This window comes from Epinephelus fuscoguttatus, linkage group LG22, assembly GCF_011397635.1.
Source record: "Epinephelus fuscoguttatus linkage group LG22, E.fuscoguttatus.final_Chr_v1".
NCBI classification, from domain to species: Eukaryota; Metazoa; Chordata; class Actinopteri; order Perciformes; family Serranidae; genus Epinephelus; species Epinephelus fuscoguttatus.
In genome coordinates, this window is record NC_064773.1 from 9332056 (window position 1) to 9359592 (window position 27537).

The 27537-nt window shown below is 40.1% G+C and overlaps 2 protein-coding genes across 7 annotated transcripts in view; one reads left to right on the forward strand and one right to left on the reverse strand.

The window, feature by feature from the left end:
• acss3 (acyl-CoA synthetase short chain family member 3) overlaps positions 1-15929 on the forward strand; it is an 88007-nt gene extending 72078 nt beyond the window's left edge. Inside the window, exons 10-16 of the mRNA XM_049566833.1 lie at positions 3533-3628; positions 4575-4638; positions 7774-7855; positions 8197-8319; positions 8402-8501; positions 8661-8836; positions 14483-15929. Of these exons, the coding sequence (XP_049422790.1) occupies positions 3533-3628; positions 4575-4638; positions 7774-7855; positions 8197-8319; positions 8402-8501; positions 8661-8836; positions 14483-14566 (725 nt within the window). The 3' untranslated portion in view covers positions 14567-15929. The remainder of the gene's footprint in view (positions 1-3532; positions 3629-4574; positions 4639-7773; positions 7856-8196; positions 8320-8401; positions 8502-8660; positions 8837-14482) is intronic.
• A 135-nt stretch (positions 15930-16064) lies between these two features.
• The window catches only part of ppfia2 (PTPRF interacting protein alpha 2), a 282784-nt gene continuing 271311 nt past the window's right edge, over positions 16065-27537 (reverse strand). For 2 of the 6 annotated variants that reach the window (XM_049566803.1, XM_049566808.1), the window contains 7 exons: positions 26559-26656; positions 26263-26438; positions 25583-25651; positions 23468-23624; positions 23168-23224; positions 20049-20140; positions 16065-16300 (listed from right to left, as the gene is read on the reverse strand). In XM_049566803.1, coding sequence (XP_049422760.1) covers positions 20082-20140; positions 23168-23224; positions 23468-23624; positions 25583-25651; positions 26263-26438; positions 26559-26656 — 616 coding nt within the window. In that variant the 3' untranslated portion in view covers positions 16065-16300; positions 20049-20081. The remainder of the gene's footprint in view (positions 16301-20048; positions 20141-23167; positions 23225-23467; positions 23625-25582; positions 25652-26262; positions 26439-26558; positions 26657-27537) is intronic. The other 4 variants (XM_049566806.1, XM_049566809.1, XM_049566804.1 and 1 more) reach the window with 3 other exon arrangements.

Below are 27537 nucleotides of genomic sequence, written 5' to 3' on the forward strand. Positions count from 1 at the left end.
TGTGTTTTTGCGCATCACCGTCGCATCGACCGAGCTGTCATTTGCATAGCAGGCCTGCTAGCTTGAATGTTTTGCCATTGGCCTTTGGCCTCTCAGAAGTCGAGTCACTTCTGCTGTCAGCGCTGCCACTGACTGCATATTTTAAAAGAATACGTGATTGAAACTGTACGCTTCCCCCCTGTGCAATAACACATCTGATTCAGGTTTAGTGCACCTTGCTGCATGAATTTGCATATTAACAGGGGGAAATGCCAAAACACTAGCGCCCACAATAACTCAAGCACAATACATGACAGAAACATCATATTTACACTGCATGCACTCCCTATAGAGTAGATGATCTGATTACCTTTTGGAACAGCTCGCGCATACATTTGCATGTTGGTGGAGAAAAGCCGCAACGCATGAGGTAATTTAGCTGCCTTTTGTTTGTTAACCGTATTAGTGTCAAAAAGCCAAAAAGCTGCTTTTGAAATGTGGTCACAAGTCTGATCTAATGTTTAATTGAACAGCCAGTGAAGCTCTCAGTCCTGTCTGTAAGATTAATCTTCCCCCTTTGTGCAAACAGCGTGCACCTGCGGAAAAACACAAGTAAACAGGCAGATGTACCAGAGTGTGAATGTGTGGTAGAAAATTGATGGGAATCAATCTGTTACAGGCGTTTTTGTGTCGTCTCTCACCTGTTGTGTGAATCTTGGTTAAAGGGAAACTTCAGCATTTTTCAACCTGGATACTGTTTTCCAATATTCTTGGCTTGTGACTAGTGAAGGCAAGTATTTTTGAAATTTGTCCAGTCATTGTGCGCACATTGTACATCACTAGAGGACCCACAAAACAATATTATTACGAAACTTGAGTCACGATACAATATTTTAGGGATTTTTAAATGTATTGCAGGGCCGTAGAAGGGCATCAACCCAGCAGCAGGGCTGGTATCAGCTCCTCTGTGTGAGGAGGAACAGGAGGCGCACTGCCAGAGCCCTACAAAATGTCCTCCAGCAGGCTACTGGTGTGCATGTTTCTGACCACACTGTCAGAAACAGACTCCATGAGGGTGGCATGAGGGCCCGACGTCCTCAAGTGGGACCTGTTCTCCAGTTAGATTGGCAGGCATGAAAGAGACGCTGTGCTGAACATTATGCTGCCTGTAACATCATCCAGCATGGCCGGGTGGCGGTGGGTCAGTGATGGTCATTGGAGGGTCGCACAGACCTCCATGTCATAGCTAACAGTACCCTGACTGCTGTTAGGTACCAGGATGAAATCGTCAGAGCGAGTGTCAGACCTTACACTGGTGCAGTGGGCCCTGGGTTCCTCCTGGTGCAGAAGGCCCTGGGTTCCTCCTGGTGCAGCGGGTCCTGGGTTCCTCCTTGTGCAGTGGGCCCTGGGTTCCTCCTGGTGCAGTGGGCCCTGGGTTCCCCCTGGTGCAGAAGGCCCTGGGTTCCTCCTGGTGTAGTGGGCCCTGGGTTCCCCCTGGTGCAGAAGGCCCTGGGTTCCTCCTGGTGCAGTGGGCCCTGGGTTCCTCCTGGTGCAGTGGGCCCTGGGTTCCTCCTTGTGCAGCGGGCCCAGGGTTCCTCCTTGTGCAGCGGGCCCTGGGTTCCTCCTTGTGCAGTGGGCCCTGGGTTCCCCCTGGTGCAGAAGGTCCTGGGTTCCTCCTGGTGCAGTGGGCCATGGGTTCCTCCTGGTGCAGTGGGCCCTGGGTTCCTCCTGGTGCAGTGGGCCCTGGGTTCCCCCTGGTGCAGAAGGTCCTGGGTTCCTCCTGGTGCAGTGGGCCATGGGTTCCTCCTGGTGCAGCGGGCCCTGCGTTCCTCCTTGTGCAGAAGGCCCTGGGTTCCCCCTGGTGCAGTGGGCCCTGGGTTCCCCCTGGTGCAGAAGGCCCTGGGTTCCCCCTGGTGCAGAAGGCCCTGGGTTCCTCCTGGTGCAGTGGGCCCTGGGTTCCTCCTTGTGCAGTGGGCCCTGGGTTCCTCCTTGTGCAGCGGGCCCAGGGTTCCTCCTTGTGCAGCGGGCCCTGGGTTCCTCCTTGTGCAGTGGGCCCTGGGTTCCCCCTGGTGCAGAAGGCACTGGGTTCCTCCTTGTGCAGTGGGCCCTGGATCCTCCTGGTGCAGTGGGCCCTGGGTTCCCCCTGGTGCAGAAGGCCCTGGGTTCCTCCTTGTGCAGAGGGCCCTGGGTTCCTCCTTGTGCAGTGGGCCCTGGATCCTCCTGGTGCAGTGGGCCCTGGGTTCCTCCTGGTGCAGGACAATGCCCAACCTCATATGGCCAGAGTGTGTAGGCAGTTCCTGGATGATGAAGGCACTGATGCCATTGACTGCTCCTCTTGTTCCCCTGACCTAAATCCAGTTGAGTACCTATGGGACGTTAAGTATCAGTACATCCGACGCCGCCAAGTACCACCACAGACTGTCCAGGAGCTTACTGATCCTGATCCAGATCTGGGAGGAGATCCCCCAGGACACCTTCTCCCGACTCACCAGGAGCATGCCCAGATGTTGTCGGGAGGTCAAACAGACATTATGAGTTGCCGTGATAGAATTGACGCAAGTTGGATCAGCCTGTAATTTCAATGTTTTACTTTGATTTTCAGTGTGATTTTGAATCCAGCCCTCAGTGGATTAATGATTTTGGTTTCTACTGACCGTTGATATGTCATTTTGTTCTCAACAAATTATACAATGTACATCAGTAAGGATTTTCAACTTGATGATATGAGCAGTATATTTTTACTGCAGTAAAACAAATCTAGTAGAAAAAGCAGTTGATCTTATTAGGCTGCCAAAAGTTTATTGTGTATTTGCAGTATTAATAATTGATATGATAAATAATCGATACATGGCATCTGTGTATCAACACAATATTGCCACACAAAATAACAGGACCCCCCTGTACAAATACTTGTCTCCATTTATCACTTAGACACAAAAACGGAGGAGAACAGAGTCCAGATTGAAAAACACTAAAGTTTCCCTGTAAGACAGCAGCTGAGTTAAGTAACACTCTCAGGTAGGAAAAGGTAACATGACAGACAGATGGAAGCATTCAGCTGCATCTTTGTTTTGGTATTTACGACAAGAAACGGACACACACCCGGTGAATAAAAAGCAGGACTGTGTGTTTTTTAAATTTCAGTGTATCATAGAAGGCAGATGCTGATCTCGGGCTGGTCTGCTGATATAATCTCACTTACTGAGCCGGATCGATTCTGTTCTTCATTCTCCGGGTGAGCTGACAAACAGGCAGGTTGTTGCTGTATGTGGAGCACAGTTGGATGGTGGAGTCGGGGAGAGCCCATAGGAGCTGTCATAGTTTTGCATAATGTAGGTTAATGCTGCTCGCAGGAGCACACAAGCTCTTTTGATCAGCCCACCATTAGTAGGTGTAGCATTTGCATCGAAAGCAGAAAAGAGAAACTGAATTGTGTCTAAACTTTGGTGTTAAACTACACAGCCACAACTCTTGTGTTTGGACTCAAACTTTCTGGGTCTCCCACACACATATGAATCTTCATGCATCTCTTTTTCTGTGTCTCTCTCATCAGAAACCGGCTCGGCCATCACCTCCTCATGCATTGGTCTGGGGAACTCACTCACGCCACCTGCAGGCCAGGCTGGTAAACCTGTTCCAGGTTACAATGGTAAGAGTTCAATTTTAATATTATTTTCTGCTCATTATTTTAAGATTTTTTGATCTGTAGAATTGCTTCCCTTCAATCACAGATTTAAAGGAGCTTTGTGTAGGATCTTTAGAAAATGGTGGCATCTAGAAGTGAAGTTTGCAGACTGGTTAAAAGTCCTCCCATATGTCAAGGGTGGGCTCCTGGTTAGGACTCCTTCAGCGATCACTGTTGAAGAGGTTTTTACCGGGAGTCAAATTATCCACAGAGGTCACTTTGGGTGCTTTCACACCTGCCCTGTTTGGTTCGGTTCAATCAAACTCAAGTTCATTTGCTGCCTGAGTGCGGTTTGTTTGGGCAGGTGTGAACACAACATTGGCTCTCGCATGCTACCTTCTTGAAGAGGTGGTCAGACCCTACATCTAAGGCAAACAGATCTTTCCATCGGCATTTTTTGCCACCTTGATTTGCGTTTCTCTTTAACCGCAGCGAGTTGTGCTGTAGGGTTCAGGCCAAAGCACACCCGACCGAGACCTTCTTGAAGAGGTGGTCTCAGTCCAGTTATAACCAACTCTGGTGCAGTTTGTTTGCAGTGAGAACGTGTTCTGACCTGGATCCGAACCAACTGTTAGTTTGTCCGTTCTGGGCTACTGTAGAAGCATGACAGTGCATGGGTGAGGACCTGCTTTCTTTATAGATATAAACGGCTCTTTCTAAGGTAGTGAAAACGCAACGATTCTTATTTTCAGGTGATTATACACTAAAGAAAGCAAACTTATTATGTGATATTCCATTTCTGCCAATGCGCCCTAATCCAACACCCTGGACCTTTATCTCAGAAGTGAAATAGACAAAACTTTGCAGCTGCTTGTCATTCCCTGCAGAGCATTTAATATTGTTGCTCTTCCAGTTTGCCAGTGGGTGATACAGCGCCTCTGAATATGAATGCTCTTCCCTTTTCCACCAGTCACAGTGATCAATGATGACATGCAGGAGGTGAAGCCAAGAACCCTGGGAAATATCGTGGTGAGGTAAGCCGAGTGATTATGTTCACAGCCATGTGAGCAGCTCCATCGACCTTTCCTCTGTCGATCGCACATGCAAACACATTTAAATGCGGCATAGATGCACACTCTGATCAAATTTAAACTCCAGTGTTTTAGTCATTAATCTTGATAAGTCACTGCCGGGCTCCAAAGAGCCTCACTCCTGAATGAAGCGTGTGTGTCTGTTTATGTTAGAGAGCCGCCTGTGCAAAGTGGACTTCATCAAAAGCTCCAGCAGTCAGCCCTTAGCCCTTTGTGTCGCGTTATCTTGCAGCCTGCTACCTATCTGTTATCACTCTCCAACTCCATTTCCCTGTTCTCTGGAACTGCTGGTATTGACTCAGTGCCAACGCTGGGGATTTCCAAGGAACTCACATGTAGCGCGAACAGTGATGACCTCAGGTAGAGCTGTAAACAGATGGGAACTGCTGTGGCGCTGTAGCCTGAAAGTCTGTTTCCACAGCTTCGTAAAATCATAATCAATATTTACAGAGTGAGGTCACTGTAACGTGTTATTGCTTCCAAGCAGCGTGTGGTTTATTATCCAGTAAAAAGATACATGTATAAATTATTTTTTAATGTTAATGTTATGTTGCTTTTGTTGCACAACTTATTGTTTCGAGTGCATCTTCTGTGCGTAGGAAGCGCTCAGCAGTGTGACAGACTGTAAAAATGAAAAGCAGGCAGCCAAACTCGTACATTAGTTGCTTCTTTTGGCTTCAAATAATATTGGAATAGAGAGCGTGCAGATTTTTTGCTGCAGTCATAAACAGCAGAAATGAGGCTTTTTTTTTTATCAGCACTGAATAAGATGTTTGGTGTTTGAATATTCTCTGTGCAGCGAAATGAATCTATGCAGAGGCATGTTTGAGAGGTTCAGACTCGGGAAATGGGATCATCTCGGTCAGGACACTGGTCAAGAAGGGGGATTACTGGTGGTCTCTGGATAAACAGAGATTGAGTAACCGAGCTCTCCTGTCTGCCTCGGTGTGTGTGTGCCAAGTCTCAGTGTGTGAGTGTGTGTCAGGCGAGTGGAAGTCTAGCAGAGAGCAGAGGCTGGCTGGATGTCCAGGCAGCTATACATTATTTCCCGAGTAAGGCTGATAGACAGCTCCCTAAATTTGAAATGATTCAAACTCTAGAAGACGTTCAACTAGAGAGTCATTTCCATGCAGACAGTGGTACTTCATGTTGTGCTTAAAGGTACACTGTGCAGAAGTTGTCAGTTAGTGTTAGTAAACACAACATTCAGACTTGGTCCCTCCTCCCTACACTGCTTTTATACACCATAGACCATAGAGTGGTTCCCAGCTGGTCCAGCCATGAGGTTCAGATTTCTCCTTAGGCCCCAATCACACCGAAAAGCACAAGCTACTTGCTGTAGCTCTGGTTGAGGGTGAGATGCTGTCAGAAAATAGTTTGTCAGGCACAGGGAAACAGAGATCTGTGTGGGTACATAAGACCCTAATAAAGAGGGTGGGTCATGGGGAGTACCACCAGTTGGTCCAGGAGCTTCTCCTCCATGATGGTAATTTCCAGGCATATTTTAGGATGACTCAGGGGCAGTTTGACAACCTGCTGTCCAACGCAAAACAAGCCATCTCTGCATAGCTCTTCATCCTCTCATTTAGAGATCACCAGCAAATGTGAAACCCAGCAATGGATTCTCAGGCAAAGCTTGTTCCAAAACCAGAAGCTAGCTTCCTCTTGGGTACATGCTGCTTGTTTTCCGGGGTCTATACCTTTTTACAAAGTCCTGTCCTCACCTGGGTGCTGTTATTGGCTGAGGGGCTACCCACCCAGAAACGTCCCCAACATAGAGACAAATCACCGTCAAGTCCCGCCCATTCTAACTTGGACAACCATTTTATCGCTCTGTGCCAGTAAACCCAGAACTCCGTTAGCGCTTTTAGCACTTCCGGTTCTCTCGTCTAAAAGTCAGTACGTTTTTTGAATGGGATTTTGGTAAAATGCCTCAAATAAGGTCTGTGGTTAACAAAAGCTTAAGCGAGTTTCAGGTTTTGTTCTACGACATAAAACACGTCAGTAAATACCCTACTTGTGAATTTTGAAGCTTTTACGTGTCGTAAAAAAGGCGGTTGCTAACCAGTTGCTCAATACGACTACAAACCCTGTCGGGGACATTAAACGTCATCACCCCCGAACAGGCGCGAGTGCTGGCAGTCCGCCATTACAGCTTCTTATTTAGCTTAAACAGTCCGATTTCCCCATTATACAATGTTTTTAAAATAAAGCGGCCGAAGTCAGTTGAAAGCTTAGTGGCGGTGATGTCAAGAGTCATGCGACCGTGGAGTAGTCATGTAGTCCGTTAAAGCTTAACGTTAGCTTTTTACTTCTGGCGATCACATTTAAGCTTCAAATGCGGTATGAAAGGTGTTCATATGTGAAGATTATCTCACTGAACAAAACCTGTAAGTATCATAAACTTGTGTTAGCCACAGAGCTTATTTTCTGACATAATCCAAAACGCAATGCAAACATCACATTCACTTTCTCTTCCGGGAACCAGCGCGATGCTAAACTTCTGGGTTATGACGTCAGCCCTGGCACACTGTTGACTTTGTATTTCATTAACGTGCCTCCTTGTCACTTTGTGTGCCAGCAAAAATGCCTGTAAGCTGCTGAGTGGTGGGATGCACCATTTTTATAAGCTCTCAAGCTGATGTTCGCAGCTTTTAAGAAGACAAAAGTGGATACAGGTGATGAGGCATCAGTCGGAAGATAAGGGAAGACTGTGGGAACCTCACGTTCAGTATGCGCACAGCAAGCAGACAAACATTTTGTCGATGTTCCAGCCCTTTGTTTCATATTGTGGTTACCGATTGTTTTCCTCTGATGGCGTGGTTTACAGAGTGTAACTGTTTACAGACTGTATCTATTGCAAAATAAGAATAAAATCCAGGCAGAGTTCAGGATCTCTCCAGATAAACACACTGCTACACACTTCTCATGATTGATGATTGAGAGTCTATATGTTTTTTTTTTTTAGGAAATTCCTGTATAGTGTGTCTTTAAAAGGTACTCACGTTTATGGCAGAATCAGAGGGTTAAAGAGAATTATTGATATGAAACTGAATTTTTTAACACCTTTTCCTTCAGACTACCTTTACCACCTGGTGCGGCATTGTCACTGTGGCAGAACCGCAGTCTGTTCAAGGAGCTCTACTTCACTAAGTTCCCAGTAAGACGTGTCCTCATTTCCTTTTTTATTTTTCATTATTGGACAGCTAATAATTTGCAAAGCGGATTTGATAAATGTTGGATTACTTTAATAACATTTGTATTGTTTGACGTTCTATTTAGTTCTCCTTTTGTGACGCTGGATTGAATAGTGTAGTTGTGGGTGGTGTGAAATGTGTGGTGAAATGGCGCCCTCCAGTGTTGAAATCTTGCATTACAGAGCTACTTGTAAACACCTTTTAAATTCAAAGTGAGTTGGTTCGTCTGTGTTTGGAGTGAAAGAGGCTTTTCTGACTTGCTCCAAACACATCATGTGACCTTTCCTTTCCGTTCAACCATCAGGGTTACTATGACACCATGGATGCAGGTTTTGTGGACGAGGAGGGCTTCCTTTACATCATGTCCCGCTCTGATGATGTCATCAACGTGGCAGGCCACAGGTTGTCTGCTGGAGCACTGGAGGAGGTAGGAGAGTGATTACAGAGGAAGTGACACGAAGGTTTTCCTGACTCTTCTTGGTGGTGTTATGTACGTGTGTGTTTTGCAGTCCGTGCTGCAGCACCCTGCGGTGGGAGACTGTGCTGTGGTGGGTCTAGAGGACACTCTGAAGGGTGTGGTTCCCCTGGCCCTGTGTGTGCTCAAGAACGGTGAGGCATAACAGATGCACTGTGACTCCTGGGGTTTCAGTATTTTGACACATGTAGTTTTTCTCTTTTTTTTAAAATCACACTCTTCATGAAATGAGATAATTTATCCACAAATATAAGACCATAATCAAAATTATTGCTGTGTGCAATAATTCTCAGGTGTGCACAAAAATCAAGAGGAGATCACAAACGAGATGGTGAAGCTTGTGAGAGACAACATCGGACCAGTGGCTGCCTTTAGGAAAGTGCTTTTTGTCCGAGGATTGCCGAAGACGCGTTCGGGCAAGATCCCTCGCTCCTCTTTAGCCAACCTGGTCAACGGCAAACCCTACAAGGTATGACACAGCTGAACTGTTCCCACCACCAGTAGTTTTTCATAAGTCAAATACTGCAGGATAAAATTGCTGAAGGGACATATTGTTTGTGCATGTTTTTGTCGTCCCCTGTGCAAAGATTCACAGCTGCTCAGGGAACAGTAAAGCTCATTTTGCAGTTCAGAATTTGAGTAATGATGGTGCATTAGCAGGCTCTGCACTCATTAAATAGAACTGAGGGCTCATATGGGACTTTGTTTCCTTTAAGTTACTGACTTTATTTTCTGCTGATCAGGTGCTAAAGCCCTCTGGAGAGAAGTGGATGACAAACTGAGAAAACAATAGCTTTTAATATAGTAGTTGTTGTGAAATGAAAATACAGTGTTTCCATGGGCCACGCTTTGAGAAGCTGTACTATGATGTCTTTAATGTAATTTTTATGTCACACCAGACTATGCAGCAAAAGTAGCATTTTGGAGAATTTTTATGAAATGATATACTATGTCTTTTTAATGATGGTGTACTACAGTATGATATTTCTTTGACATACTTTACTAAGTAAATTTTTCAACATACAATAGTGAAAAAAATGTTTAGACCTAAAATACTGTATCTAGAAACATGCTTTATGGCAAAATACCTGGAGCATAGTTTAGGCTGACAGCATGGAGGCATGCACGTGCCCAGGGCCGTGCGCGGGCACACAGGTGCACACATACAGGTTTCAATCCACAAGTGCTGGAGATAAAGGCTTCCCAGCCAAACTGTGCTGCTAGTGGTGCCGACAGTATGAATGGGTAGTGGACAAAAACGTGAATATAAACAGTAGAAATGTGGGAAAAATGCAAAAACTGCATCGTGGCTGTCTGCACGTGACCAAGATGAAAGACTATGTGCAAGTTCAGAGCAGTAGGTCAAAGCAGTGAGGAGGAAAACAGATGATGACAGACGGACGGACAGAGGGACAGAGGTTTCTCCATTTCATAGTAGGATGACATTTTTATTTCCTTTTTTGCTATACTATTCTTTGACGTTTTGATCAGTTTTTTGACATACTATACTGTGATGTTTTTTCACTTTTCTGACATACTATACTATGACTTTTTAATCACTCTTTCGACATACTATACTGTGACTTTTTTCGACATACTATACTATGGCGTTTTTATCATTTTTTGTAACATACTATACTATGACTTTTTTCGACATACTATACTATGGCATTTTTATCATTTTTTGTAACATACTATACTATGACTTTTTTCAACATACTATACTATGGCGTTTTTATCATTTTTTGTAACATACTATACTATGACTTTTTTCAACATACTATACTATGGCATTTTATCACTTTTTTGTAACATACTATACTATGACTTTTTACTTTTTTCAACATACTATACTATGGCGTTTTTATCATTTTTTGTAACATACTATACTATGACTTTTTTCGACATACTATACTATGACGTTTTTATCATTTTTTGTAACATACTATACTATGACTTTTTTCGACATACTATACTATGGCGTTTTTATCATTTTTTGTAACATACTATACTATGACTTTTTTCAACATACTATACTATGGCGTTTTTATCACTTTTTGTAACATACTATACTATGACTTTTTTCGACATACTATACTATGACGTTTTTATCACTTTTTTGTAACATACTATACTATGACTTTTTTCGACATACTATACTATGGCGTTTTTATCACTTTTTGTAACATACTATACTATGACTTTTTTCGACATACTATACTATGGCGTTTTTATCACTTTTTTGACATACTATACTATGACTATTTCAACATACTATACTATGACTTTTTTAGCAGTTTTTTCGACATACTATACTATGACTTTTTCGACATACTATACTATGACTTTTTATCGAGTTTTTTCAACATACTATACTATGACTTTTTTGACATACTATACTATGGCGTTTTATCAAACATACTATACTATGACTTTTTTCGACATACTATACTATGGCGTTTTTATCATTTTTTGTAACATACTATACTATGACTTTTTTCGACATACTATACTATGGCGTTTTTATCATTTTTTGTAACATACTATACTATGACTTTTTTCGACATACTATACTATGACTTATCACTTTTTTTGACATACTATACTATGACTTTTTTCGACATACTATACTATGGCATTTTTATCATTTTTTGTAACATACTATACTATGACTTTTTTCAACATACTATACTATGGCGTTTTTATCACTTTTTTGTAACATACTATACTATGACTTTTTTCGACATACTATAATATGGAATTTTTATCATTTTTTGTAACATAATATACTATGACTTTTTTTACATACTATACTATGGCTTTTTTATCATTTTTTGTAACATACTATACTATGACTTTTTTCGACATACTATACTATGGCATTTTTATCATTTTTTGTAACATACTATACTATGACTTTTTTCAACATACTATACTATGGCGTTTTTATCACTTTTTTGTAACATACTATACTATGACTTTTTTCGACATACTATACTATGGCATTTTTATCATTTTTTGTAACATACTATACTATGACTTTTTTCAACATACTATACTATGGCGTTTTTATCATTTTTTGTAACATACTATACTATGACTTTTTTCAACATACTATACTATGGCGTTTTTATCACTTTTTTGTAACATACTATACTATGACTTTTTTCGACATACTATACTATGGCGTTTTTATCACTTTTTGTAACATACTATACTATGACTTTTTTCGACATACTATACTATGGCGTTTTATCACTTTTTTGTAACATACTATACTATGACTTTTTACTTTTTTCGACATACTATACTATGGCGTTTTTATCACTTTTTTGTAACATACTATACTATGACTTTTTACTTTTTTCAACATACTATACTATGGCGTTTTTATCATTTTTTGTAACATACTATACTATGACTTTTTTCGACATACTATACTATGGCGTTTTTATCACTTTTTTGTAACATACTATACTATGACTTTTTTCGACATACTATATTATGGCGTATTTATCACTTTTTTGTAACATACTATACTATGACTTTTTTCAACATACTATACTATGGCGTTTTTATCATTTTTTGTAACATACTATACTATGACTTTTTTCAACATACTATACTATGGCGTTTTTATCATTTTTTGTAACATACTATACTATGACTTTTTTCGACATACTATACTATGGCGTTTTTATCATTTTTTGTAACATACTATACTATGACTTTTTTCGACATACTATACTATGGCGTATTTATCACTTTTTTGTAACATACTATACTATGACTTTTTTCGACATACTATACTATGGCGTTTTTATCATTTTTTGTAACATACTATACTATGACTTTTTTCGACATACTATACTATGGCGTTTTTATCAATTTTTGTAACATACTATACTATGACTGTTTTAGACATACTATACTATGACGTTTTTATCACTTTTTTGTAACATACTATACTATGACTTTTTTCGACATACTATACTATGGTGTTTTTATCATTTTTTGTAACATACTATACTATGACTTTTTTCGACATACTATACTATGGCGTTTTTATCATTTTTTGTAACATACTATACTATGACTTTTTTCGACATACTATACTATGGCGTTTTTATCATTTTTTGTAACATACTATACTATGACTTTTTTCGACATACTATACTATGACGTTTTTATCACTTTTTTGTAACATACTATACTATGACTTTTTTCGACATACTATACTATGGCGTTTTATCACTTTTTTCGACATACTATACTATGGCGTTTTTATCATTTTTTGTAACATACTATACTATGACTTTTTTCGACATACTATACTATGATGTTTTTATCACTTTTTTCGACATACTATACTATGGCGTTTTATCACTTTTTTGACATACTATACTATGACTATTTCGACATACTATACTATGGCGTTTTTATCTTTTTTTTTCGATATATTATACTATGATGTTTTTATCGCTTTTTTCGATGTACTATATTATGACTTTTTTCGACATACTATACTGACTTTTTTTTTTCATACTATACTTTGACGTTTTTATCATTTTTTGTAACATACTATACTATGACTTTTTTCGACATACTATACTATGGCGTTTTTATCATTTTTTGTAACATACTATACTATGACTTTTTTCGACATACTATACTATGACGTTTTTATACATTTTTTTGGCATACAATGCTATGGCGTTTTTAATAATTTTTTCCGACATACTATACTATGACTTTTTTCGACATACTATAACATTTTTACACATTTTTTCGACATAATACACTATGATGTTTTTATCAGTGTTTTCGACATACTATACTATGACGTTTTTATAAATTTTTTATGACATACTATACTATGATGTTTTTGTCACTTTTTTTGACATACTTATGACGTTTTTATTACTTTTTCTGACACGCTATACTATGACTAATCACTTTTTCGACATACTATACTATGGCGTTTTTATCATTTTTTGTAACATACTATACTATGACTTTTTTCGACATACTATACTATGACGTTTTTATACATTTTTTTGGCATACAATGCTATGGCGTTTTTAATAATTTTTTCCGACATACTATACTATGACTTTTTTCGACATACTATAACGTTTTTACACATTTTTTCGACATAATACACTATGATGTTTTTATCAATGTTTTCGACATACTATACTATGACGTTTTTATAAATTTTTTATGACATACTATACTGTGATGTTTTTGTCACTTTTTTCGACATACTTATGACGTTTTTATTACTTTTTCTGACACGCTATACTATGACTAATCACTTTTTTGACATACTATACTATGTAGTTTTTATCAGTTTTTTTGACATACTATACTATGACTTATCACTTTTTTTGACATACTATACTATGACGTTTTTTATACATTTTTTTGGCATACAATGCTATGGCGTTTTTAATAATTTTTTCCGACATACTATACTATGACTTTTTTCGACATACTATAACGTTTTTACACATTTTTTCGACATAATACACTATGATGTTTTTATCAATGTTTTCGACATGCTATACTATGACTAATCACTTTTTTGACATACTATACTATGTAGTTTTTATCAGTTTTTTGGACATACTATACTATGACGTTTTCATCAATTTTTTCGACATAGTATACTATGGCATTTTTAATCAATGTTTTTGACATATTATACTATGACGGTTTTATAATTTTTTCCACCATACTATACTGACGTTTTCATAAATCTTTTCAACATACTATACTATGGCGTTTTTAATCATTTTTTACAACATACTACACTGATGTTTTCATCACTTTTTTCGATATATTATGACTTTTTTGACATACTATGACGTTTTTATCATTTATTTCGACATACTATACTATGACGTTTTTATAAATTTTTTCGTCTTACTATACTATGACGTTATTACTTTTTTCGAGAAACTATACCTGAGCGTTTTTATGTTTTTATTGGTATAACATTTTTTGGCATAGTATTCTATGACATACTTTAATAATGATAGGGTTTTGTTGACATTTTGTGCTTTTCTATGGTTTTTTCAATGACACAAAGTAAGTTATTTCTCCCCTACAGGTTACTCCAACCATCGAGGACCCAGAAGTTTTCAAGGACATTGAGAGACAGGTTGAAAAAACCCTGAGACCTCGCAGAGGCTGAACTTACCTGTAGGATGACCAGAAGAAACTGAGGTTGGATACATTCCGTCAACACAAACTAAAACTCACTCAACAAGAAGTGTGCTTTTACTATGAAATGGGGGGTCGCCAATATGAACTAAAAGTAAAAGTAAAATTTGTGATTATTTTTCTTCTAAGTCAAGCTAGAGAGAAACATTGATGTCAGTACTTCTTACAGGGCTAATGTTTCCGTCTGTAATAATGAAATGAACAGTCAATTTTTATGTATGTAATCTGAATAATACTGTGAAACTGTATTTAACTACAGGCTTTGTACATTTACAATTGATAAGCAGGGCAAGTTACAACCAATGTACAAAATGTTGCCCTGGTGCTGTTAACAGTTTGAATTTTTAATGAAAAATAATGAAGACCACCCATTCACTGACAGTAGTTTTTTTTATTGACAATGAAAATTTGCTTGCTCACCACTTAGTTTTGACCAAAGTACAAGAAGTAATAAATAAAAAAATGGACAAAATAAAATGACTCATTGTTCGTGCAAATTGAAGATGTAAAAACAAATCAAAAGCGTAAGACTTGTTTGAGTCGTCCATCAGAAATAACTAAAAGACAGATAACAGGGCTGTACAATAGGTTACCCTGGAAACTCTGACGGAAACAAAGAGTCAACAGTTACACCAATGTAAGTCACAGCAAGCAACAGGTTTGTCATTAAATGTCACCTCACTTCAACATGGTCATATACACTCTACGCACACTATGAGCTAAAGCGGTCTGTCTTTCAGTTATTTCATCTGTTCTGTTTAAGTGTCTGAGGGGTCGGGGGAGAAGGCCAGCTCGGCTGAGTGTGTGTAGTTGTCCTTTTTGTGTTAATGTATCGCCTGACAAAACATACAGTACAACAAGTGACAGGTTCTATGAATGACGTCCTGCTTTTTTGTTCTCTGAGAAGTTGTTTTGTGCGACTTCGGAGAGCAATGGCGTCTCTTTGTTTTCGTCCTTGGCTACTAAATAGTCCGTTGAGTTGATGCGGTTGTATCAAAGTGCTTGTCATGTCGTTCCAGTGCGCCGACATGTCCCCTTAAAACGCTCCTGTTATGACAGCGAGTCCATAAGAAAGGATAATGTAGTTTGTTGGGGCTCATGGTGGTTTTTTTTGGACACCACTAGAGGGCAGGTTTTCACACGACATCCAGTCTCGTCCTCTCTCTATGGTGCAGGTTTATCATCATCATCATCATCAGCAGCACAATGAAAAAATAAAACCATATGTACAAAATGATCTAGAGAGGGCGGGGTAATATGGAGACAGTTTAAAGAGCAGCATATATTAATCTATGGTCCACTAAATGAGGTGGCAGGGACGTTTTTTTTTTTTTGCACAAACTCTGAATATCTTTTTATACATTGATGTGTGTATATATTAAAAAATGGCATATTTATTTACAGATAACCTACACATCTCCTGTAGAAGAAATACACAGTACGTTATGCTTTGACAAGTTACTGTACATGTAAAAGGTAGAAATGGTGACAACGGGGCAGCCTGCAGGACAGTTTAGCACCGACATCTGGTGCCCATATTAGGAAGGGAGGGGAAGGAGGAGGAAGAGGAGGGTTGGGGTGGGGGGGTGGGGGGTCAGAGAGGAGAGCAGGGCTTCTTGGCAGTGCGTGTCGTCAGAATGGTTTGTTCCTCGGCAGGTTGGCCTGTCCAGCAGCTCCACTAGTTAATCTCCTTTTAGAACTGTACCTGAGGGGAAGCAGAGTGAGGTGTTTTTAATGAGGCTCAGTGAAGTTTCTAAAGGAAAGAGGAAAAAACCTTGTCACATATTTTCAGATATACTTGGCGCAAATTTGATACTTTGCCTTGTGATGTTTGTGTGTCTGTATGCACGAATCTGGCAACCGCTTTGTGTGTTTGGCCATCTTGTGGCACTGCTTTTCACTTGTTAACTAGGGCTGGATATCGGTGCTTCATTCAACATCATTGGTGTTTCTCAGAGTCAAGGATCCTGCAGCGGCAAGGCAAGAGTCCTTCCTAATATTTGGTGAACACACATTGGAACAGGCTAACTAGAGTCCTAGGCGTGCGTCATTAACCCTCAGCAGACTGAGGGGGGGTTCAGGGTACTGTGGTCACTATGGCAATCTCTAATGGTGTTGTGTAGTTTGAACAAATGTAAGCAGTATTTTCAGAGTCACGTGACTTGGGGAGAATTTAATTTTGGATTACACTTAAAAAAGCAAACTGGTAGGCTAAATGAAACTTTTCCGGCACCTGTATCCTTGAAATTTCTCTGAATGAAGGACTCCGCGGTAGAATTTGAAGGATCCTCGACATTGGAACAGTCATTAGGCGGGGTTCGATGACATAGCATCCTTGAAATCCAGCCATTTAAGGATCCTTCCTGGACTTTGAGAAACCCCCATGTATGATGTAAATGTAGTGTTGTGTAGTATAGCCACACTTTTTAACGTTATGGTGGCCTCTCGGCACGCTGAACTGCAAACAGTCAAATACACCACGCTCAACTTCACCAAACCACAGACTGTATGAGTTGTAGTTGTTGCTGTAGGAGTGTGAGCTCTGTGTCAGGGACAGAAAGTCCACCCGTGGACACACAGTGACGGGGCTAAAGTTACCTAAGAGTTATTAATAGGTTTAACAGCTCGGTGTTTAGTGTTATCTTGTGCTAACAGGACGCAACACTGAACTGATTGTTGGCAGAGGAGAGTAGCTCTTGCGATGGCAGCAACAGAAAGTTTGGGAATCAGGACTGCAGCTGAGAACTGCATAGCTTCTTCTCAATGTCGTCAAACATAACGTTACATAGAAAAGGGACAAGCAGAAAAATGTACACCAACTGTAGGGAGACACCACAGCAGTAATGGCAACTTGTTTACTTTGCGTACTTCCCCGGAAACTTTCAAAGGTGTTTGTTTTTTTGGGGTGCCTCTATGCAACTCTTGCCCTGTCTGTGTTTGTGCAGTGACATCTTACAACAGTGTAAAAATATAAATACTTTGAGTTAAAACGGTCGGACTGTGTGCAGAAAATAGTTAAATAGAATCAGCTTCAGTTTCCTGTGCTCGTGTACTGTACCAAAATTCAACCCTTTGCTCTCTGCACTTTGCACTGTATTGTCTTTTTTATTTTTTGCTGTGTGGGAGTAGATATAAAAATAAGATGATGAAAGCCGTAGAAACAGCCCGCAGGGTGCTTCATGGGATGAGCAAATTCTTTGGAAACACAAAATTATTGTTATGAAGATGTAACTCACACAAACTTTTCCCCGCTGAATCAACCCCCCTCTGCTTTAACTTCCCCGTCTCTCTCCCCCTGCAGCCGTTGTGTTATTTATTTTCCTAACATTGCTCTCTTATATGATAACCCTGCAGTCAGAGTGTTATATCATTATTATCTGTCTACTGTGCCTTGAACCTCTGCTCTTATTACATTCTGCAGGAGTGTAATGATACTGATCTAGGACTAAAAACTTCTCTTGCCTGTTAGTCATTGCAGAAAGATGCCTAAACTGGTGAATCATGGAGCCTCCCTGCTGTTACACCTTCACTGTTTACTGTGAGAGGTGCACTTCTAGAACTTTTTTAATGACATCTTAGACTGCGTTTTTTAATGACATAATATAGTACTTTTTATGACATACTATACTGACTTTTTTTATTGACCTTTTTACGACATACTATACTATGACTTTGAGCTTTATGACATACAATACTGACTTTTTTTATTGACCTCTTTTATGAAATACTATACTCTGACCTTTTTTATTGACCTTTTTATGACATACAATACTATGAGTTTTTTATTGACCTTTTTACGACATACTATACTCTGACTTTTTTATTGACCTTTTTATGACATACAATACTGAGTTTTTCATTGACCTCTTTTATGAAATACTATACTCTGACCTTTTTATTGACCTTTTTATGACATACAATACTATGAGTTTTTCATTGACCTCTTTTATGAAATACTACACTTTTTATTGACCTTTTTAAAGATATACTTATACTATGACCTTTTTATGACATACTATACTCTGTCTTTAAAAAAGTCATAGTGTATGACACTTTTCTCATGACATAGATATTAGATATTTCATGACATTTTATAGCATGTTTTAGGCATTGTATAGTATGGCAAAACATGTCACAGTATAGCAAGACTTTTTCAATGACATTTAATGGCATACTTAACTACGATTTTTTTAAAAATATATTTTTATGTCATTTCTAAGACATTTTATTTGCCATACTATATCATGACGTTTTTAAATCCTTTTTTACATTTTAATGGCATAAGATACGATGACTTTGTTTCTGGCATTCTTAATTATGACTTCTTTATGAAATACAGTATGGTTTCTCTATTCATGACTTTTTTTAGTGACACATTTTTAGCATACACTTTAATTATTTTTATGACATACTTTAGGCCCTTTTTATAGCATTAATATGTCATACTTAACTGTTTTTTAATTTTTTATTTTTTTACATTTGTTGGGGTATATTATATTTTGACACTTATGACATTTTTCTAACATACTACACTATGACTTTTTTCTGACATATTCTAGTATGAGAAACTATATTGTATGCAGTGCCCCTAAAAAGTCCCAGAACAGACTGGCTAAGTAGTGCCCATGGCGTGTCCACAGCTTTCTACTAACAATTCCACAATGCAATGCGAAAGTTATAATTTACACTTGTCAGTGATGGCGGATAATAACGACATTTATAAATGTCCAAAATATTAATTTTCAGCTCACTATAACATAAACTATGCCTGTTATATAAAGATGAGTGAATGAGTGATCAAGGAAGTTATTTGGCACGTAGCTGTCAGGTGACAGTCTCCTAACTACGAGGGTTTTTCATGCTAAACAGTGCATCTGAAGCAGAATTCAGTGTTCTCTTTTTTACTTGTGTTAGGTTGACACAACAGATGCAGAGAGACAGTGTCGTCAAATCAAAGCAAAGACTTGTGAGAGATGACACTTTTTCACAGCACCTGGCAGTACAAAGAAAACAGTTTGGAAATGAAACTAGGGCAAGCTCACTTTGTAATCTGTAAAGTCTGGGTAAGTCTCACAAGGCCTATTTTTAGGTGCCTTCAACTTCTATAATCATGTAAGTGGACTTTGTTAACTAGTCTCTGTGTAAGGTATTGAACTCCTTGTTTATTTGAAGCACATCTCCAAAGCTTGGACAATGTCTGACTCATCTTTTTTGGACAGACATTAAAGCGGAGACATCAGTATGAGACGGTTGCTTGCTGCTAGCCCTGCCATCTTCTATCACCTTATCACAGCTACCTGGCAAAAACACTGCACAGGCTCGCCAAGTCCAAGAGACAAACATTAATCTTAGGAGACAATTGGCCTCCTTCTCTTTAATCCACTGTCTGCTTTAAGTACTTCTGAAGAAAGCTGTGTAGTTAACAAAGCGAGAGTCTGTGTTGTGTTACATACAGCGTACAGTTTAAGGTCCCTCTCTTCCTCCTCTCAGCAGGAGTAGGTTCTCACCGTGGAGCTGTCCAGCCGCTGCACTGCAGAGGGTCCGACTGTAGGGGGAGACAGCGAGAGGAAAAGATCTTTAAGTTTAAAGTATTAAAGCCTCCTCTTTATCAGATGGACCCAGTGAGAGTGAGTGAGGAGAAAACATTCCTCCACTTCCACCCAAAACATGTGCCACAAGATCAGACGTCCTCAACGGTATGAGTGAGATCACAAGCAAAACATTTTTTTCTCACGCAGCGGAGATTACTTGTAGAGTCACCCCCAGAAGAGAAAGCAATGCATCACGCACTCAAAGGATGTCTTAATTTTGAGTGGATAACAGCAGATTTGAGTGTGGACGTGTTGTGGACGTCACAGACCAGGGAGTACAGAGAAAAGAGACAGAGGAACACAGGAAGGCTGTTTCAGTGTCACTGGGAACACCTTGTTAGAGGAGAACACTGGCTGAAATCAGTGCAGTGGGATGATTTCCAGTCATGTACCTGAGGCTGACTCCTAATAGGCCACCAAACCATTAGCCCCTGACAAGTCTTATACCCTTTTACTACCAGATTTAGCACGTATGGAAGTTTTTTAAAAACAGGACAACACGCAAAACTGGCAAAATAAACTCCCAGGGTGTCTACAGGCATAAGACAGTTAGATTTAATGCTTTTTCAGACCAGTTCAAGACACATTTAAACCAATTTTTGGATTTAAGACTATTTAGGCCTTATTGTTGAAACATAACCTGTGTTTTTGCTGTAATGCGATATGTTTTGACCTGCTTTACATGCTGTATTTTATTGTTCAATTTTTTTAGAATGCCTTTATACAGCTGGCGAAGGGACTGACGGTGAAAATTAGCCTTTCAGCTGATTCGGGTGCATACATTTGTTAAAGTGTTGATAAATGCACACTGTCCCTTTTCTTAATTGAATAAATAAATAAATAAATAAATAAATAAACACTGCATTAAAGACATTAAGACTTTTAAGGACCTGTAGACACCCTGACTCCTTTCCCGTTGCCAGTTAAAAGTGTGCCTCTGTTTTTTGCCATGAACATGTCGAAAAACAGGGTTAGTTAAAGGTAGAGAGCAGCATGGGGCCAGTGAAAATATTACATGGTTACATCTCTTTTATACATGTTACTCATTTAGTCTCTCTCTACATCTTGGTGCCGACTAATTTGGAACAATATTTGAACGCTTCTCAAAAGTGAGAGTTTGTAGCTGAGATTACAAAGAATCGCAGAATACCAATGATGATGCCGGAAAAGGGCAAAAATTAGCGTGTCCACCCAAGTGATATAAACCTACCCCTACACATAATATTGACCTTCTTCCCATCCTTTTTATTTAACTGGTGTGTTACGTTCAACAGCGCGCACGCAAGTGACAGGGATAAATAGAAACACGGTATCCGACAAAAGTTTAGCTCGAAACACGAGTCCAGTTAGGACACCTCTTTCGTTGGCTTCAAATCCAAAATGCTGCCATGTTGGCACAGTTTTAGTTTTCTTGAGATTAACTCCGCCCTGTCTCGTCTTGTCACCTTAAAGCAGCGCTTCTCAAATGGTGTGCCTTGATGCCAATCCAGGTGTGCCATGGGATTTTGTGATAACCACACATTATTATTGCAATATTCAACTGAGCCTATACAAAAGGTTATAAATGAATTTTTAATTGACGTATTAATATGTTGTGTGCACCCATTTCCTAATAAAGAGGCAAATGTAATTTAATTTAATTGACAAAGCCTTCAAAGGGAACCTATTTGTCGCCTTGGGATTTTGGGTTACTTTGTGCACACAAAGTTTGAATACCACTGCCTTAAAGAAAACATTCAACTCCTCTACCCATTCATTTCTAGTGAAGTTTGATCTCCTTCATGTCATGTCGCTGACTCGGCATTAAGTTGTACACGGCCTGTAAGACACTAGTGGCACAGTTAGTCTGTTCATAAAAACAATACCATGTTAACTACCTTGTCATACTGCTTATTACTACAGGTTGCTGATGTAGGCTAATTCTGATACCAAATTCCAGTTCAGGCTGCCTGCATAAAATCAAACCAGTTTGCACCTGTACACCAGACACTTCCAAACCAGAAATCGACCCAACTCTAGTTAAGTGTTTGTTTAATTGCTGAGACGTGCAAATGCAGGAACATCGCTACAAAGACATTGGAAGGAGCAAAATACATGAGCAGTCAACAAAGTCAGATCAGATCATACAGGCTTTAAACAAATCCCAAAATTGGGAAACGTAGGCAGAGACAGTGAACGGTAACATTTAAATCCGAACTGTCCAAATATGCCTCACCGTTTACAGAGCAGCTTCCTGCACTGGGAGGCTTTGACGCTATTGTACTCACAGTTTTCGTGTGCAGTCAGAGATTGTTTTTGGCTCAGTTTTAGTTTCACCTTCACATGAAGTGCTTTTAAATTGTTTACAGCCTGTGTGATTGTGTTTCTGGCCTGTCTGACTTTGTTGAAGCAATGTCACTGTGTTCCCAGATCTCAGCAATTTACTTTGAGCACATTGTTTTCAGAGCAAATTGAAATAATGGCCAAGTTAAGAAAACCTGGAATGATCCTTTGAATGGAGGCCCATTTCAGCCAGTGTCCTCTTTTAACAGCAGAGGGATGAGGAATGACACAAACTGTCAGTTTGAGTTGTTGAGACATCCAAGACGTATTGTTACCTATGTAAACCTCCTGAGTCAGGTTCACTTACATAGCACCGCTCAGCCGCCTTTAGTTTTTGCTGCTCAATTACTGTAACTTCAAGGGTTACACCAGCAAGCATGGGTCTGAATCCATAACTTGACCCCGTAGCTTTTACAACCAGGGTGACTGAACACAACTATTTTGCAACTTTGCAAAACAACACCCTTGGAGTTGGATATCTGAGAGACTGGAGAGTAGTAGAGAAAGATTGAGAGGCGAGGGTGAGAGACCACAAAGAAAAGGAGAGAGACAGCCGGACAGTGGTTTGGCAGAGACCATGTGAAGAGGAGGGAGTGTATGTAGAATAATAAGACACGCAGGGCCGACAAGCCCGGAACTCTCAGAGGGGCATAGCTGACCTTGAAACCAATCCAAATACATGTCGTCAGGGCTGTCATCCAGCGCCTCATAGAGGACTGCAGAGCAGCCGTCACAGAGTCGGAGAGAACAAGAGACAGAGTCACAACACAGCGAGGAGCAGCAACTCCTGCGCTCAGGTGTGGTGCTTTGATCTACCAGTGCAACAGGTGGATTTAACCTTTGCTTTGTAGCTGCCTTTCAAAGACGCTTTTCAGAAAATATCCACCTTTAACAAGTTTCATGCACTAATAAAAATAATCTGCCAGTGGCTGAGTGAAGGTGCAGAGACGGGCGCTTACCCTCAGGGGGCAACCTCCGGGAGTGACCAGATGTGGCGGTGAGACGGAATCCAGCCGGGAGCGTCTCTGCAGACCCGGGCATCATACTTATACCGTGAACGTCCCGGGGCGGGAACTGCCTCCGCCACGACGGACCTCTGAAGTCTTTGTCGTCACACTGATGGGGAGATAAATATCATTCATGTTTTTAGACCCAGATTGTAAAACTTAAGGATACAGTCAAGACTTATAAATCCTGAATAAACTCGGCTCACTCAAAGTCACTGATATCTCTGTGTTCATATGATAATACTTCAGAGATAAAATGACAAATGGTCCTATTTTCTAAAATTTTTTAAAGCTGGAGTGCAGAGCTTTTGTCTCCCCCATCTGGCAGAGAGAGTAATTACAAAAACACAGTTGACACATGCTTATGTCGTATGCCTCCAGGTGAACTCGCTACATCTCTCCTCCCCACAGGAGTTTTTTTTTTTTTTTTTTTTTTTTTTTTTTAATCCTCTGACGACGAGTTGATTTTTTCTTGAAGGGGACGCTTCTCAAGGTTCCCTTCCCCCTTTTAGCTCTGGCTGGTTGATGTAAAACACATCACCAGCACGGTAAAGTTGCCACAGACATCACCAAAGGGCGTCAAACAACGTCAAAATACGTCCACTAAAAGTTAATTTTTTTCACACAGATAGGCTCGGATTGCTAGTATAATTATCTGACAACATAACGGAAAGGAGAAATGAACGTCTGTGTTTACCTTTAGCTGGAATCGGACATGTTCCTCTGCCTGTTGCTGCTCCCTCTCTCTCCTTGTCTGCTCTCCAATTTCAGTGAGCTCTGCGTCTGTGTACGTCCGTGTTCAAATAAATACAGGCGGTCATCAAATTCAAATGGCTCATCCAGATCCAGTTGGTCAAAATCGGGTAAAAATTCGGACACGTTTATTGGGACAAGACAAAACACTCACTCAGAGGGTGAAAGTCTGGCTCTGAAATCTCACGTCTCGCAAGATTTGAGTTGTTGCAGGAAGTTACCGCTGGAGTGACTTTACAAACGCGAGGAGTTACTCTGGAGTAGTCATGGCTGAATTTTTACCCGATTCTGACCAGCTGGATCTGGATGAGCCATATGGATTTGATGACCGCCCGTATTTAGTTGAACACGGAGTACACAGACGTACACAGATGCAAAGCTCAGTGAAATTGAAGAGCGGAAGAGGAGAGAGAGGGAGCAGCAACAGGCAGAGGAACATGTCCGATTCCAGCTAAAGGTAAACACAGACGTTCATTTCTCCTTTCCGTTATGTTGTCGGATAATTATACTAACAATCCGAGCCTTACCTGTGTGGAAAAAATGCACTTTTAGTGGACGTATTTTGACGTTGTTTGATGTTGTCTGAGTGCCCTATTATTTAATATAGCGCGTGCTCACGGGCTGCAGGCAGGTCAGCCCTAGCTTCGTACTGGAGAAATGTCAAATATTGAACATCCTATCACTCATTTAGACAAAAGTAGATCGGAAAATAGGGCCCAGGTTGAAAAAAAACAACAACAAAAAAACAAAAAAAAACAGTCGTTCCCCTTTAACGATTCAGATCTTTGACTTTCAGGGGGCGGCCCTCGTTAGTTTAATGTTAAAGTCCAACACTCCAGCTTTAAATCAAATGACTAATATAAAAGGTCGAATTTATTGACAGGGAAAAGTGTCAAACCACAACACTCAAAAAATTAACTTTTCCAAAGAGTCTGTAGCTGGCTGACTATCTATTCTCAAAACCTTTATGTTGTGATGCCATGAAATCTGGGTCACTGCACTGTGACTGAAAACTGAGCAAAAATAATATACAACTGTTGTTCTGGCTGGACATTCAGGAAGAAGGATGTGAAGGCAGCATCGTGATCACATCATCTCTCAGTCTGAGACGTCACATTTAAATAGTTTAATGCTTTCAGTGCATTAATGATGATGTGATTTACACACAAGACAGAAAGCATAATTAAAGATCTGTGAGTGTGATATTATTAATTCTGTTTATCTTTCTTGAATACTAACAGGTTATTGTTGCAAGTTGCCTGAACGAGCTTCATATGTCGTGAGGTTGGTTTTGTGGTTAACAGTAGAACTCACCTCATCCAGTCTCCTGTCGGTGCCCAGCGCCAGCAGATTATTGTACTCTCGCTCCAGAATCTGACGTGCCTGAGGAAAAAAAAACACACAAACACATTTTGACTTCCTCAAGGCCGGCTATTTATAGCAGCATGGTAACAGAGGCAGCTGACACATTACGTTGTTCGTGCTGCATATCCATTTTTACCTGAGTATAGATGAGATAAGCAGCGAGAATTCACAGGGCAAGCTGCCAGAGTGACAGTTGGCAAATCTGCATGTTCTGATTCAGACTGGACCAGCTTTTTGAAGGCTGATAACAACACACCTCTACTTTTGGACTGAAGCTGGTGACAGATGATATTTCTGCACATACTCAGCACCTTTAAATTTGGCTTGATGATGTCACGAAACAAGTTAAAAAAAGGTTCTCATCACGATCAGGTGTTTCCATATCCAGTGTGGAAAAGCTGTGAAAGTTATTTTTACCAGATCACTTGATTTTTGGGTCCAGCTTTACACCAGTGACTTTTCAGGTGATTTCACTGTTGCAGATAAATTGAAATGTTGGAATAAAAATGTATGGTACGCTTTAGTTTGAATTCAAAACCTTTTTGCGTGTCTGAGTTTCAAAGAGAAACTGAACTGTCATCATTTTAACAGCCTGATGAAAAAAGAAGTGTGTGTTGTGGCTGGAGTACCTGAGTGTTTTGGTTGGGGATCTGGAGGAGCAGCGCCAGACTGCTGTAGTCAAAGTTGTCATCCAAAGCGACCAGAGCTCCATGTACGCCGCTCTCTAGCAGGATGTTGGCGTAGTCCCTCAGGCCTATGCTCTGCACCCAGCGGATGACCCGCTCATTACTCCACACCAGCACGTCTGCAGACACACACATGTACAAACATCTCATGTCAAAGGCTTATCTGTCTATTTGTCTGTTGCATCTTGGTCTTGGTTTGTTATCATGTTTATTTGTTATTTTAATTTGGGGACACTTGCCTCTCATTTCGTGCTGGCTGTGCTCTCTGCGTCTCTCCAGCTCCTTCCTGTCATAGTTGAGCTTCTTCAGACCCATGATGCCATACTGTAAACTTGTTCTGGGGTTAGAAAAACACACACGTACTCCTGAAATTAAAATTTTGTTTGGTCACTTTCATACATTCATGCATTTTTAATTCCTCCTAGCTATTTGGGATCAGTAGCAGCCACGAAGTACAAAAAACTAAGCATTGCCAGTGATAATTAAATCCCAATGTCCTCAAACAAGATGATAATAAAGTCCCAACGTCTGCAAATGAGTACTTCTGAACTCACAGCATCTTAGCATGTTACTGTTGCTAAAATTGGTCAAATTCGTTGCCATATCAAACTACAGACATTATTCATCATAAATAAACAAGTTTCAATCATATAATATGATCAGGTTTTAGATCTTGTCCATTTTTGTGTTGGGATTGGCTGCAGACTGACTGCTCTGCTCTTACTGCCACTAGATGGCACAGAGACCTGTTGTCCTGGTTAGACAACAGGTCTAAGTTAATCAGAATGAAGTATAAGGTCAAGTAAACCCAAAATGTGATGTCCTCATATGATGACACAGGGTCTCAGGGGGATATAAACAGTCATGTCATGAAAAACTTTGATTGCAGACAGATGACAAAAACAGCCTAAAACATCTGTGACAGAAAGACTTCCTGAAACTGACAATAAAGTCATTTTTTGCAGGTCTAAAACCTAAATTATCTCCTGTCCAAAAATAAAATAAATGCCTCACTGAAATGTTTCTAATATTTTTTAAATGTATAAACCAGAAAAGTGCACTCAGTAGGGTGTGGATCTCCACCAGGAGGCAGTATTCTGACTGCAACAGGGCTCCCGAAGCTGATTGCAACTACTCAGAATGCAGGTGTTACAGCTGCATCTGGTGGAACTGTCCGCACCAACTACCTTACGATCAAGATGGTGGTGAAGATAACAA